Source organism: Diospyros lotus, chromosome 3 (assembly GCF_014633365.1).
Source record: "Diospyros lotus cultivar Yz01 chromosome 3, ASM1463336v1, whole genome shotgun sequence".
Lineage (NCBI taxonomy): Eukaryota > Viridiplantae > Streptophyta > Magnoliopsida > Ericales > Ebenaceae > Diospyros > Diospyros lotus.
Genome location: NC_068340.1, coordinates 29,311,841 through 29,325,877, shown reverse-complemented (window position 1 = coordinate 29,325,877; position 14,037 = coordinate 29,311,841). Strand labels below are relative to the sequence as shown.

The 14,037-nt window shown below is 38.1% G+C and overlaps 2 protein-coding genes across 4 annotated transcripts; one reads left to right on the top strand and one right to left on the bottom strand.

Annotated features, from left to right (window-relative positions):
- Positions 1-5,454: 5,454 nt before the first annotated feature.
- LOC127798228 (uncharacterized) lies at positions 5,455-8,717 on the top strand. Of its 2 annotated transcripts, none has more exons than XM_052331663.1 (2): positions 5,455-6,054; positions 6,889-8,717. In XM_052331663.1, exon 2 carries the CDS (start codon positions 6,949-6,951, stop codon positions 7,801-7,803), a length of 855 nt encoding a protein of 284 aa, XP_052187623.1. In that variant the 5' UTR covers positions 5,455-6,054; positions 6,889-6,948; the 3' UTR covers positions 7,804-8,717. The 2 variants fall into 2 exon arrangements, with proteins under 2 accessions (XP_052187623.1, XP_052187622.1); XM_052331662.1 differs by having other exon boundaries at positions 5,460-6,001.
- LOC127798227 (monofunctional riboflavin biosynthesis protein RIBA 3, chloroplastic) lies at positions 8,472-12,176 on the bottom strand. Of its 2 annotated transcripts, XM_052331659.1 has the most exons (7): positions 11,928-12,174; positions 11,494-11,818; positions 11,183-11,401; positions 9,962-10,287; positions 9,442-9,571; positions 9,049-9,345; positions 8,472-8,839 (listed from the first exon to the last, which is right to left on the bottom strand). In XM_052331659.1, the coding sequence occupies exons 1-7, from the start codon at positions 11,981-11,983 to the stop codon at positions 8,576-8,578; spliced, it is 1,617 nt and encodes a 538-aa protein (XP_052187619.1). In that variant the 5' UTR covers positions 11,984-12,174; the 3' UTR covers positions 8,472-8,575. The 2 variants fall into 2 exon arrangements, with proteins under 2 accessions (XP_052187619.1, XP_052187621.1); XM_052331661.1 differs by lacking the exon at positions 11,183-11,401 and having other exon boundaries at positions 11,928-12,176.
- Between the last annotated feature and the right edge of the window lie 1,861 nt (positions 12,177-14,037).

Sequence of the window (14,037 nt, the reverse complement as noted above, 5' to 3'; positions counted from 1 at the left end):
AGAAGAGATCACATAGCTAATTTTACTTTGTGTACGGATTGTGCCCTGTCCCTTGGATTGTAGGGTATAATAGGGCACTCAAGCGACCACAATTAGAAGCAGAGGCGGAGAGAGAGTTAACCCGAGTTGAGGATTAACTAGACCATAATAAGAAGTGATTATGTATATTCTCTCTGTAGTAATGATTTTGTTGAAAGGGAACTAAAGAGAATCTAAGTCTTAGCTGATGCCTGCTTTTTCCAAAAGACTTTTGCCACTCATTGCAAGGGTTAGGTTGTCCCCTTCACCACTTTCACAGTCAGAGAGAGAGAGAGAGATAGAGAGAGAGAGGTTGAATGTGGTGTGGTCACAGTAAAAATGGTTAATTATTTTGCATTATAACCCCACCATGTCTAATCATCTCATTGCCCCAATTTTTCTACCCACAAAAAGTGATTCTTTTTGTTTTACCATAGAGGTCGTCCTTTGACCTCTTTGCCGCCAAAGCCCTACCCCACCATGCCTCCCCATCCACCAGACTATCTCATCCTCTGGTCAAATATACATACATATATATATATATATCATACTAATTTAATGAGAAACATTATAATAAATATTTATATTTATTATTCTCCCCTCAATCTAGTTCTAAATTTAGATAAAAAGAATTTTTATTAGATCGTAGTCAATCAACATTTTTTTTTGTTTTGGTTTTTGATGAGAATTCACAATCATTTCTTTAAAGCGTGTATTGGATAAATTTATGGAGTCTGAGGAATAAATCGTATATCATGCACTGATAAATACACAAAATTTTAGTGCAAATTCATCATAAAAAATTTAAATTTTATTAAAGATAAGACTATTTAATCTCCTGTGTGAAATTTATTGTCATGGAGAGACCCTTTTTGAAAGGCAAGACAGCATTTGAGGTTGGTCTTTAGGGGAACTTGCTTTTACTTTTTGAAGCATATATAGTGCATGGAATGAAATAAAATAATATATACTGTACATTATACATTATGTGTGTGGGTGGGTGTGTGTGTGTGTGTGTGTTTTGGCTTTAATTAATAGGAAAATAGTAGAGGGGGCGGTCAAAATTGAAGAGCAGTAAATTGTGAGGACAGGGACAGGCAGGCAAATGGTCAAGGCTTGTGGGCTTTTTAAGCCAAAGAAGGGTGGATTGGTTTGGCAATTACGAGGCTGATTCCAAAATAACGAATCCAATGAGGAGCCAAACCTGTCAACCCTTCCATCAGATCATGGTTACATGCTCCACCTAATTTTCACTGTGTCTCATTTTTTTAATAGAAACTAAAGATGTTTCATAAAAAATAAATTTGTGTGTTTTGAGGGAGGGAGGGAGGGAGGTATCTGCCTGCACTGCACTGCACCACCCAACCCAACACCCCCCTTTCCCTTAAAATTAATTACATTCTTGTAACTCTTGATTGATTATTTATTTAATTAGGAGATTGTTCATCAGAAATTTTATTATAAATACCACCTAAATTTAAATTAAAAATACTATTTGAATAATGAATTGTGTGGTTGGATTACATGTGCATCTTTTGACTCCACTGGCTCCTATTTTCTTGTCTATATAGTTTATGCATGTACGTATGTATGTTTTAGGCAGCCAGAATGAAAAACACAAGGCAGGCTTCCAGAGACAGACACAGAGGGAGGCTCCTTGGAGGAATAAAAGATGCTTTAAAAATATGTTTAGCTAGGTTGGAGAAAGCTGTAGGCGTTGCCTTTCAAATGGGGAGAATACGGCGTTTGGCTATAATAAATATTCATTAATAGTCTGCCTAAAAATACAAAATTCTAGCTACCTGAGAGGCACCTGCGTGTGCACATCCAATCCCCTCTTCTAATTGGCTACCACTACCACTACCACTACCAGGTGCAACGTAATTTTAGTAGATTTTTTTTGTACACGTGTTGCCTCCGGAGGAGCGTAGTCTATCGCCATGTGCACCCAATTAGCAATTTAGCAGCCCTACGACAAATCAACCCAATACTGCAACTACTATACTGCTACTAATCCTAATTATGCCAGAGTTCTCAACCCCCCACCACCCAACAATCATAGCCCCTCCCCTCCATCTCCATATTAATCAATTCAATTAACAAAGGAGCACATTGGAACCTGCGCTCCAATTCCTCCATCCATTTTTGGATATTCCACTCCCCCATATATGCCACCACCAAAAAGTGTTTAGACCACGTTTGCTTTCTGACAAAAATATATATAGTTTACGCTTTTAGCTTCTAATAATTAATTTATATAAGATGGAACTTTTTGAAAGTGATCCAAACATTGCCATAATGCAGTCACGATGTCGAATATATATATATATATATAGAAACATAATAAATAAACTAAGAGGATATGAGTATTGATCATGGTTAATTATGGGTGCATATATGATCATGGATGGATTTTCATAATTTCACATCATTTGGCAGGCGGTTGAAGTCGTTGTTCGTGGGAGAAATGGAAAAACAACTCTCTCTCTCTCTCTCTATATATATATATATTTTGTGTCACGGTATTACATACTAATCTTTCTATTCTTAAAACAAAAAATAAAAAAATGTTCTTCTTAATTTATTAATTATTGTGTAAATATATATATTAAAATATTTTGATGTTCGCCTTGTGAACATATCGATCCTTAAGAAGTTTGTGACTTAAAGTCTGTTCGGAAATTAATGCCTCAAAGTTGAACTAGGTTGAAGTTCTATACAACCACAATAAAATATTGTTCTAGAGTTTTATCGAGATGACCATCTAATTGCTAAGTTAAAAAGATTATAATTAAATTGATAAAAAGCTCAAGAAAATGAGAGAGAGAGAGAGAGAGAGAGAGAGAGTAAAGAAACTTTTTTAAGAAACCCCAATTAAGTCTTAAGTTTTTATATATACCTAAAGTCTTATCTCACAAGGAGAAGTGCTACACTTTGTTAACCTAATTAATTAATCATTTGTTTCTTGTGCAACATCGCACACTTTAGAATTCTGCCAAGAATAGTGGTGAATATCTCGAAAGCGAGGTAAGGGCTTCGATTCATATCCGTGTTTTTGTACAGAAGGCCTCGCAAATCAGATGACCCTTAAGGGATGGCTGCTGATGGTCCTGTCAGTGAGCTGCCATGCCATGTGTAGTCTGGTGCAGACTATATGTAGAGAGATAATCACAGATTCACAGATCGTTGGTGGATGCGATGTATGAAGCGAACCCATTAATTAATTATTAATAAAACAATAGAACTAGGAGTGACGTTATTTAAATTCAACAGCTTTGTTTTGTCATCTTCTTCCTCTTGAGAAAGCAGAAGAACCTAGCTAGCTTGCAATTGATATCATGATAATGTTCATGTTCATATTCATGTTCGGATGCTCATAAGCAAAATCCAAGCTGAGCATGCCTACTTCAACCCTAATGGTCGGATCAAGGTACACTGCATCCTCTCGTTCATTGATCCTACGGTTGTGGTCGAGGTGGCACGGCTCTTCTGTGATGCAACGGGTATTATAGCAATTAGCTTCCCGATTGAAACATAGTAGTGTTGCAGAAAGGATATAAAGTACAGAAATCTAAGGAAAGTCGAAACCGAAACCGCCTGCAGGGGATAAAGAAAGAAAGAAAGAAGAAATGAACATAAAAAAAGGTGGTTTTAGTTAGATGAGAACAAGAATGGTACCTCATCCAGGTTCAATGTCTTTCTTCGGAACAAGGTTTTGGTTTTTGGAGTTTAGTGGTGAGCCCATGGCAATTTAATTCGTAATCAAACTAGGGTTTGGCACCCCTATATATATATACACACACAGACACATTTCAACCCCACACTTAAAAAGAGTACTGTTCAAACTAATGAAGACAGACAGATATGAACGTAAGCTGAACAATATTTTCACAAAACCAATTATGATGTTTTTGTAATTATAACCTAGCTAATATCGTAGTGGTTCCATGCAAAGCTTAAGTTTTCTCAAAGAAAGGTTCGTTTTTATTGAAAGGAAAAAGTGTGATTAAAATCCTGGGGGCAGTAAATATTTTGAAAAGAGATTAGTATACTAAGGAGTTGCTTACAGCTAAATATGCCAAAAAGGTTGGGCAAATGAAGAATAATTAAGCTAAGCTAGACACAGTTTAGTCAACTATAAAAATGGTTGATTTTTCAGTTTGATGGGGCAGTGGAAACTGGAAAAGGCAATCCACCAGTCCTGTACACCGCGCGCCCCACATAAGATGACCCAACAACAACTGCAGGTTACTAATTAATAATAGTAGGGCCCAATATGATCTTTAATTTATTTTTGTATAGCAATAGCCAATAGGCCCCCCCGTTGAAGGGATTCATTGTGATAATTGAACCCAATTGTCAATTGAAACCCTCCAACTTTAATTAGCCCAAAAAAAAAAAAAGAAAAATGAAAGAAGAAAAATAGTAAACATCCACCTTCTTCACAATGAGATTCTATCTCTCATATTTTATCTTCTTTTTTTTTTTTGTTATTTTTGAAATTAAAAATACTGGTTTAAAATCACAATGATCCGTATTTGTTAATTATAGTCTTAAAAACTATTTTATGTCTTTGAATTGATATAATTTCAATATAAAGTACATTTTGAGGAGATTGATATGGAATATTATAAAATATAAAAATAGTATCATAACAAGGTCATGCATGAATTTGATATATTCTTAGATGCCTTACCACGTAATTAAGGAGCCCCATGCTTATTTGCAAAAGTGGTTACTTTCATATCTAAACACGTGAGAGTGAGAGACTCGACGGCACTTGATCCACTTATATACCATTTGATCCATTGCCCAGGTACAACTCACCTAAGCTTGTAGCTTCAATTTAATTTATCGTAGCAAAATCAAAATTACAGGTAAGGCTACTAAATTTTTTATTTCAGAAATAATAATTAAAAACAAAGACACAAAAATGAGTTGCCACAACCGATAAGACCCCTTTTGTTCTCATATCATTTTGTCTTTTCTCATTATAAATAAACTACATTGTTCTTTGGGGTTCTAAAAGTGCCAAAAAATTCAATAAATTTGCTAAAACTAATTATGTAGCTGTTCAAAATTAGAAAATTTTGAAATTACCTTAAAAAATTTTACGAATTCTGGATTGTAAGTTTTGTTCTTGATCATATTTATACTTGAGTACTTTCGCGTTCAATTGGTATGGTATTTTTTAGTGGTCTTTTGTATATTAATGGACAAAATAGTGTGTGTTAGGTTCATAGGGATATATTATTATTCTAAGGAAAAAGGAAAAAGGGAAGGAAATGGATCAAAGGGTACGAAGAACTGGGGGACAAAAGCATGAGATACTATGATCAGTGATGGACGCTAGTACAGGGCGCTTGTCCTCGTAGAGGCAGAAGAGGGCCAGAACCCAGAAGACGCCGAAAGGTGGCAACTTCAAATCATACCAAAAGTTTCAAAAAGGCAAGGGGGAGGGGGGTTTTGTAGGAAAGCTTTCCCCTTCTTAACCAACAAAACCGCGTAAACAACAGCCGCCTCCTCTTCTATTAACCCTTGCTTATGATGGAAAGAAAGAAAAAGCAACCCCCTTTTATTTCTCATGCAATAAGGGAAAATTGAGAAAATCCAGACGCGTAGATTTAGCCATGAGAGAGATCCCCGGGGAGGGTGGTTTCCAGTTTCCAAATGTATTTCTTTTTTTCTTTTCGTAATTGGAAGGTTTTTGCGGATTCCTTATTAAACTTTTTTTCTTCGACGTGGATTGGGAATTCTGGAAGTTTGTGAGAAAGCCCTCTCCCTCTCTCCCTCTCTCTCTCTCACACACACACACACTCTCTGTTCTTCCTTTATCTATTCCTTCGTTCTTCTATAAATGAATCAAAACCCAACTCCTTCCAAACTCCCTCCCAAATCCTCTGCCTCCTTTTTTCTTTCAAAACACAAGTGACTGGGAGAGAGAGATATGGAGGTTATGGCTTCCTTGTGGGGTTTTCAAGAGGTGGGTCACTCTTCACTTCTTCATTTGTCACTCCTCACTTCTTTCTTTTCTGGGTATTGCTCATACCACTCTTATTTTGTGGTCTTACCTTTCATTTATTTCAAGATTCTGTTTGGGTTTTTTTAGATATTTACCTTTCTGGGTTACCTTCCAGTGGTCTCCTGGCTGAAATTTCAGTCATTTCTGTGGAATTCCTTGTACTTTGTTGTGTTAGCTTTAAGTTCATCACTGGCTTAAAGATTTTGTTTCTGATTTTTGGGTACTTCAAGAAAGATATTCTGGATTTTGAACCCAGAATGAGAAATCATGGGTGATGCCCATAAGAAATGCATTTCCAAGTCCTGCAGTGCTGGCATAATTTCTTCATTGTGTTTCAGAAACACATCTTATATTACATGCTTACCAGGGTTTCTGTCAGTTCTATTCTTGTACAAAGTCCTGTTGTTTCTGTTGGTTTTGTTTGGTAAAGAGGAAAACCTCATGTCTGTTCTTCTCTTTTTGGAACATGTCCCCCTTTGGACTTTTAAGTTAGGCCTTTATTTTATGTATTGATGGAACCCTCTGATGTTTCATGGAGTAATCATTTGAAAGGCCCCAATGCCAATTATGTGTCCATTGGAGGTTGGAATCCAATGGTGCATCCCATTTTCTCGTTGTAGATTTTAGTTCAAGAAAGTATAGCTTGGTTTGACTATAGAGCTCTTATTATTGTTATGGGACCATTTTGGGATTTTGCTGTTCCTCCTAACTTTGAATTACTTGTTCATGGAATGATTTGGGGCCTCTTGTTCCTCATAAAGTTCTTCCTGTTTGGTGGGACTTTTTATTTTTCCTTAATTTGAGAAATCTCTCTCTCTCTCTCTCATTCTCTTGGGTTGAATTTACAGGGTGTTGATGAGTTGAAGCAGAAGCTTCTGTGCACCACTCTGGAACTCGAATCGGTGAGAATGGAAGCGAATGAGGAGATCAGAAAGAACAAGGAGCAATTGAAGCAGTTGCAGCAGCTTCTGAAGCTCGCTTGTCAAGAAAGAGATGAAGCAAGAGATCAGCTTCAGAAGCTGCTGAACAAAGTCATGCCTTCCAACACAGCGCCTGAATTGTATGCTGCTCTGCCTCAACTCCAACCCGATAGCCCTCCATTTAAGCCCACCAAAGCTAACTCAAGCATTACCGAATCAAACAGCCCCTCCCATGCAAATAATTACCGCTCGCATGACTCTTCCCCGGTTGATTCTTTCTTCGACACTGTCTCATCCCCAGAGCTTTCTAACTTTAAGGCTGATTCAAACCCAGCATATGGAAACCAGCCCTTTGTTCAAGGCTATAATGCCACTGCCTCGACTAGTCTAGTCTCTTCAACAACACCTAAGGTTCATCAAGCTTCTATGGTTATCGACAACATTGTCAAGGGAAAATGTCTGCCTCAAAAGGGAAAACTATTACAGGCTGTGCTGGAGGCAGGGCCTCTTCTTCAAACACTTCTTGTTGCAGGGCCACTTCCTAGGTGGCGCAACCCGCCCCCTCTCCAGACCTTCCAAATTCCACCCGTTTCCATTGAGGGGTGTGAAGCTGAAAGAATTGCCCAGAAACCAGCTGCAAATCCAAGCTTTCTGCCCAAATCACTGAATTCATCGTCCTTTGTTGATATGTCTTGTGGCTCTTCTCAGATGTTGTCGACATCATCTTTGTTGAATTTTGGCAGTGGACCTTCTGGATCTTGTTCGGGTGGAGGGCAAGTGACTCTTGGAGGTGCTAATGCTAACAACTATGTTCCAGCAGGCAAGCGGCAAAGATTCCAATGAAACCATGAGTGATACCCTGCTTCTTCATTTTGTTTTTTAACTCCTGTAAATTGTTGGTTGGTGGTGTAAATGGATACCCTATTCTGGATTTGAATGATATAGCTATCTTACTTTCTTATCATAGATGAAGTAGCAAAGAAAATCTTTCAGTGTCTTATGCATCCTAAGTTTCCAGCAAAAATGTTGAGAGGAACAAGTATCTGTACAAGGAAGATGCTACAAATGGGCTGTAGAAGTGACTAGAGACAAGTTCTCCCTTTTCTAAAGGGGAGAACGGAAAGAAGACCTAAACTGTTTGTTACCCATGTGAGGTGCTAAGAAGATGCATCAAAAGAGGACAAAAAGGAGATTGAAGTGTTCTTATTATGAAACTTCCATCTTGCCGAAAATGATATGTCATTGCCTAAGTTTAGGACTAATGCAGATGCTCGTTTTGAGCAATGGTCCCTACACGGCATCGCGAACGACTGGCCCTTAGGTGTTCGGTGGTTTAATCCCAATTGCTTCCTTTATTTTCTGGAAATTCTACACATAAGAGTTGAGACTTGTGTCCAGAGATATTTTCAATTTTCTTCCAGGATGATAAAAGCAGGCAAGTTTAATCAACTGCATTCTTCATATCCATGCCCTCATGGTGAATGATGCAATTTGAGAAGCTCCGAAGGAAATTTAAGGAGACAAATAGAACTGGGCATGGACAGATTACCAATGAGTTAACTCTATATGAACACATAATCTCCCTCATGGAATTCAAGGAGTGTTTTATTTGATATTAACTCTTTTGAGGTCCCCCTGGCGAGTCTGCACTATTTACATTTGGATTCATGAATCCAGCCAATGGTTCTTGTATGTCAGAGCCATATACATGACCCATCTTGGTACGTTTTGTTTCCAAATACTTCCGGTTTTCTTCAGTAATAGGAGTCATCACGGGAACACGCCCAACAACAGCCAAGCCATAGCCCTTCAGACCTGTGAATTTGGCTGGGTTGTTGGTCATCAGGCGCATGGTTCGTACACCTAGGTCTCTTAGTATCTGTTGATATCAAGTAAACCAAGTCACACGATTAAGCTAAGACATTAAATCATGTAAAGAGTATCAACAATGTGACGTGTCCTCCAAGTGCATGTTACATATTTTTGTATGCAAGTTTCATCGTTTATCTTGATTGAAAGTTCACTGCATATATATGCTATGAAACCAAAGATACTAAAAAGTTGGCGAGGGAGGCTTATCAAACTAACCTGGGCGCCAATCCCATACTCACGTGCATCAGCAGCAAATCCAAGTTCTAAATTGGCTTCAACCGTGTCATGACCTTGGTCCTGCAAATTATAGGCCCGAAGTTTGTGGCCGAGGCCAATCCCTCGTCCTTCATGACCTCGAAGGTATACAAGAACTCCTCTTCCAGCTTGCTCAATTAACTGCATTGCTAACGCTAACTGATTGCCACAATCACACCGAGCTGACCCAAAAATATCACCAGTCAAGCACTCCGAATGAACCCTTACTAGAACATCTTGCCCATTTCCAATGTTTCCCTGCCGGTATTAAAAGGAAAGCAGAAATAACTTAGCAGATTTATGGTGCACCAATGGTTTAACCAGATGAAGCTTAGCCTGCAGCAACATTATTACCTTTGCAATTGCTACATGCTCTGTTCCATCTAGCTTTGAGTGATAGCAATAGGCCTGAAACAGACCCCATTTAGTTGGCAAGCGTGAAACAGCAGTTCTCTCGACCAGTTTTTCCCGTTTTCTTCTATACCTATAAGCAAAATACTGTGCTACTGAATAAGAATTGTTTTGTTAACCTGTACTCCTTTGAGAAATTAGAAATGTAGCTGATTTTGTCTAAGAAAAAGACATGGACGTCAAATTTGCCACCCACAATATAAAGAACGCATTTGAGAGAATATCCTTGGTTGAAATGATTGAACAATTTTTGTTGGGTTTGATTGACAAAAGCACAAGTAGAGAACCTATGGAAGAGAATCTAGCCAACTGCAACAGCTAAAGATTGATAATACAAAAAAAACAATGAAAGTAACACTCTGTTGCTAATGTCCCAAAAACTGGACTTCCCGAAATTGTCTTAAGCTTCTGCCTCTTGTTCATAGAATGAAACTGAAAAATGAGAACTAGATCCAGCAATTACCTAATCAAATCAGTGATTGAAACAATTGGAATGCTGTGTTCCAAGGCCAGCTTTCTTAAGTTTGGAAGAGAGGACATAGAACCATTATCAGCATCAATAACAGCTGAAAGGACAGAAACCGGCAGCAAGCCAGCCAGCATGACCAAATCCACAGAAGCCTCAGTATGACCAGCTCTTCTTAGAACCCCACCATTTCGATACTTGAGGGGAAATACATGTCCTGGCCTTCTGAAGTCTTCTGGTTTAGAATCTGGAGATGAAAGTGCACGGACAGTTTTTGCTCTGTCCGAGGCTGATACCCCTGTGGAAGTGCCAGCTTTTGCATCCTGTAGATTCAAACAGGAGCACGAGTAACCAACCGCTCCTCTCAAAACTTTAGATGTCCTAGTGTATTCATGCAAAAGAATGTCTAAAAATGTTTAATAATAGAATTGGGTATCATATGGAAATGAACATCCTCCTCTATCTGTAATGTGCATGAAACTTGAAGAAACGTCTTCGTTATTTGATTATGTGGCTATAAGTCCAGCTCTGTTAAATGGCATAAAATCTTAGGCAATTAAGCACAAACATGTGTAAAACATGAGCATGACTAGGTGAGAATGCTACAGTAAATGAATATCCAATAAGAGAAAGTAAAAATGAGACTATCTGTAATATGGAGTGGCACTTATTAAAGATAAAATGTAGGAGATACTATTAAGATGATTTGGTCTGGTGAGAAGAGGACCTATAGATACTATAGTGAAGAGGGTAGAAGGAATTGAAGAAGTTTATAGCAACTAGCAAAGGAGATGGAGGAATACCGCAAAAAAAAGAAGGGGGCGGGGGGGGGTGCGAGGGAAACTCCTAGGCACAAAATGACATATATGGCCTCTATAATAGTCATATTGTTGACCCCAACTAGTGGGATTAGGATTCGATATGTTATTGCTGTTCCTGTTGTTATTTAAATGTTGATAACCATGGGTAGTTTAATGCACGAGACTTGCCAGTGTATCACAGCCCTGATGAATCCAAGATTTCTAGCTCAGAGACTTCGCCAACTAAGCTACATGGACCTTCATTGAAACTTCAACAGTCGTGATATCTCTATTGAAAGTTGATATATTGGCATGTTTAGTGATAGTAGCTTTGGATTGGTCCAAATTAATTAATCTATCAAACGCGCAATCAGTCCCCATGAAATTCCCAAAACTGCTTTGAATGAGAAACTTATACCACCGTGATTGTAAAAGAGGGAGCAGACGAGTCATCTTCCTTCTCAGGTGACATTAAGGGCAGCTTTAATCTCTCAAGGTCTTCTCCTTTCATGCCCACAGAAACAATCCCAGTTCCATGCTTAACCATAAACGCCATAGCTTCAGGACTTGCTAGAGATGCTGCCATAACAAGGTTTCCTTCAATACCCCCACTTTCATCATCTACAATAATCACAAACTAACATATTTTCCCCCCAAAATGGATCAGCAACATGTATGTATTTCATATACAATTTATGGCAAACGAACAAGCAAATTATATGTACCAACCTTGCCTTGGCGCAACACATTAAGCGCCTGCTGAATGGAATAGAAGCCTTCAGACGGGCAATCGGGATCCCCCTCGGCATCACTGACGAAGAAATCAATCGTTTCTGGTGTAATCTCAGCATCTAACGTCCCAAATGGCACCAAAGACGAGTCCTCCAAGTCACCAAATAGGAAGCCATTTTCATTTCCCCTCAGAGAACTGTGATCAAACAGGTTGTCAGCTCCGGTTCCAGGTTCACCGGCCGCCCAGCAAGCGGAGCTCAGCCACCGGTGCCGGAAAACCCCGACTCCCACGCTCTGGGGAGCTGCAAAGGATCTATGAAAACTGAAACAAACCCAGAATAATAAGCTTGTTAGTTAATTATTATAAGCAACATAGAAAAGAACAGCTTTTCCACGACGTTTGTATGAATCTGTATATTATGTCTATCTACCTTGAGCTGATAAAGATGTGTGGAAAGAGTGGGTGCTGAAACAAGATGCAATCCATTAATTGAAGTTCAGCTGGTTTGAGATTAATATTCTAAAGAGTTTGAAGAAGAAATGGGTGGTTCTGGTGATTGCATTGGTGTTTATTCACAAGAAGGCAGCGTGAAAATGTGTAGTAGCAGCAGCAGCTTGGAGAAGCGAAGAAAAGCCCACCTCTTGTTGTAGATGGGATTTGTGACTTGTCTGCGCTCTGCATTCATATATCCAGCTTTATCCAATCATAAACTGTTGAACTGGAATGTACGGAACTTTAGAACCACATCCTCACTTCACCAATCCAAGTTACAGCGACCTGCTTAAATTCTCTCTTTCTCTCTCTCTCTCTCTCAAGATTTGATTTCACTTGCTAACTTCTTCTACCTAGTGCCTAACTTTGTCAATTACTTTTTTTTTCAAGTGCCCTCTGTTCACAAATTAGAATTGTTGTTATTGTGCAGTCCTTGATACTCATATCTTTAATTATATTAAGGGAGATAAATTATAAATTATATTTTTAATCATTATATAAAATAAGAATTAAACTCATAATTCACTTAATTGACATCAATACATTGTTCATCTAACTACTTGACCTATGTGTTGGGGCACTCTTTTCAATCCTTTGTATTATGTTTTAGAACTTTCTTATTTTATCTTTCCTAAAAACTTGTTATTTTTAATTATTTTCATTTTATTATGAATAATAATAATTAAAATTTATTTATTTGAAAAAACTCAATGGTAGGGCCTGACCAAGAACAAGATTGTTAGGGAGAAACACTCAAGAAGAAAAGCAATCATCCAAAAGAACCTTGATCTATTGTCTGAGAGAATTAAAATTGTCTAAAAAAATATGAATATGGTTAGAGAAAGTTTCAATTGCCCGAAAGAATTGATATAATTTTATTTTTAATATTATATTTTTCTTAATAATTACAGTTTTTGTCTTACGAAGAACCCTAAACGAAATGGGATATGTTTTTTAGAATTCAATTTTGATAGACTAAAAGTTTATTAATTTCATAAAAAAAAATCTTTTTCTTCTTATCACATTAATGAGCATAAACTTTAGTTTATTTTTGACAAATACCATTTTAAGTGTGAATGCAGAATTGTTGAATTATCACTAAAATAATGGTCTAAGATAAAGATTTAAATCTTAGTTGCATCATTTTTACTATCTCTTAAAATTTTGGTGATGTCATAATTACATAATTTATGAATTTAATGAAGTGAGAGCTTATGATCGTATTAAAAATACTGTAACATTAAATGAAATGAAATTATTGTAAATATGTAGGCACACCTTAACACTTAAGTTACATAAAAAATGTTGACGTTGAGAATTGATCGATTGTGATTCGTTGGCTCGTACTAAGGAAATGAACACGAGAGGGAGGATGAGAAGGCACTCCAAGGAATGTTTGTGTGATTCGATCTGCATTCCTCCGATCGGCCCATCTTTGCAAGTATTCTGACATTCAAGTAAGTAAGGGAGTGAAGAAAAGCTGTGGATCAGTAGATTGGTCGAAAAGAAAAAAAAAAAAAAAACATACATTGGCTCTGGAAAAAACTTATTGATATAAAAGGAGGAGATGTCTCTCCGTACGTCTGCGTCATGCATTTGCAGGTGATAGGACTGAATATTTGGCACTAGTAAAGGTATTCAGGTGGCAGCAAGGTGCTAACGGGACCCTTATTAATATGGATGAGATCCGCCATTAATGAGAATGAGATTTGAGATGGGCGGGCGGATCCCCAAAAGAGGATGCAATAATGTTGTTTGTAAGCTGATAAGGGCCAGGATGGGACCAGCATGGGCTAAGAAATAGGCCGAGAGGGGGGAGCCATATTGGGCTTAGACGACCGAGCTAGAATAACGCCTAGTCCACGACTATTCTCTGGTTATTTCGTGGCCTTCTTGCTATGTGAGCTGAATAATTCGTTCAGCGAGCTGAAAGCATCTTTGGAAGCTCACTCAGTTAGGTCAACGAGCTGGAACATAGCTGGGAGCTCGCTTGGTTCTTGTGGTCTGAACTCGGGCCTCAGCGAAGTGTGACCTTGTTCTAGCAGGCT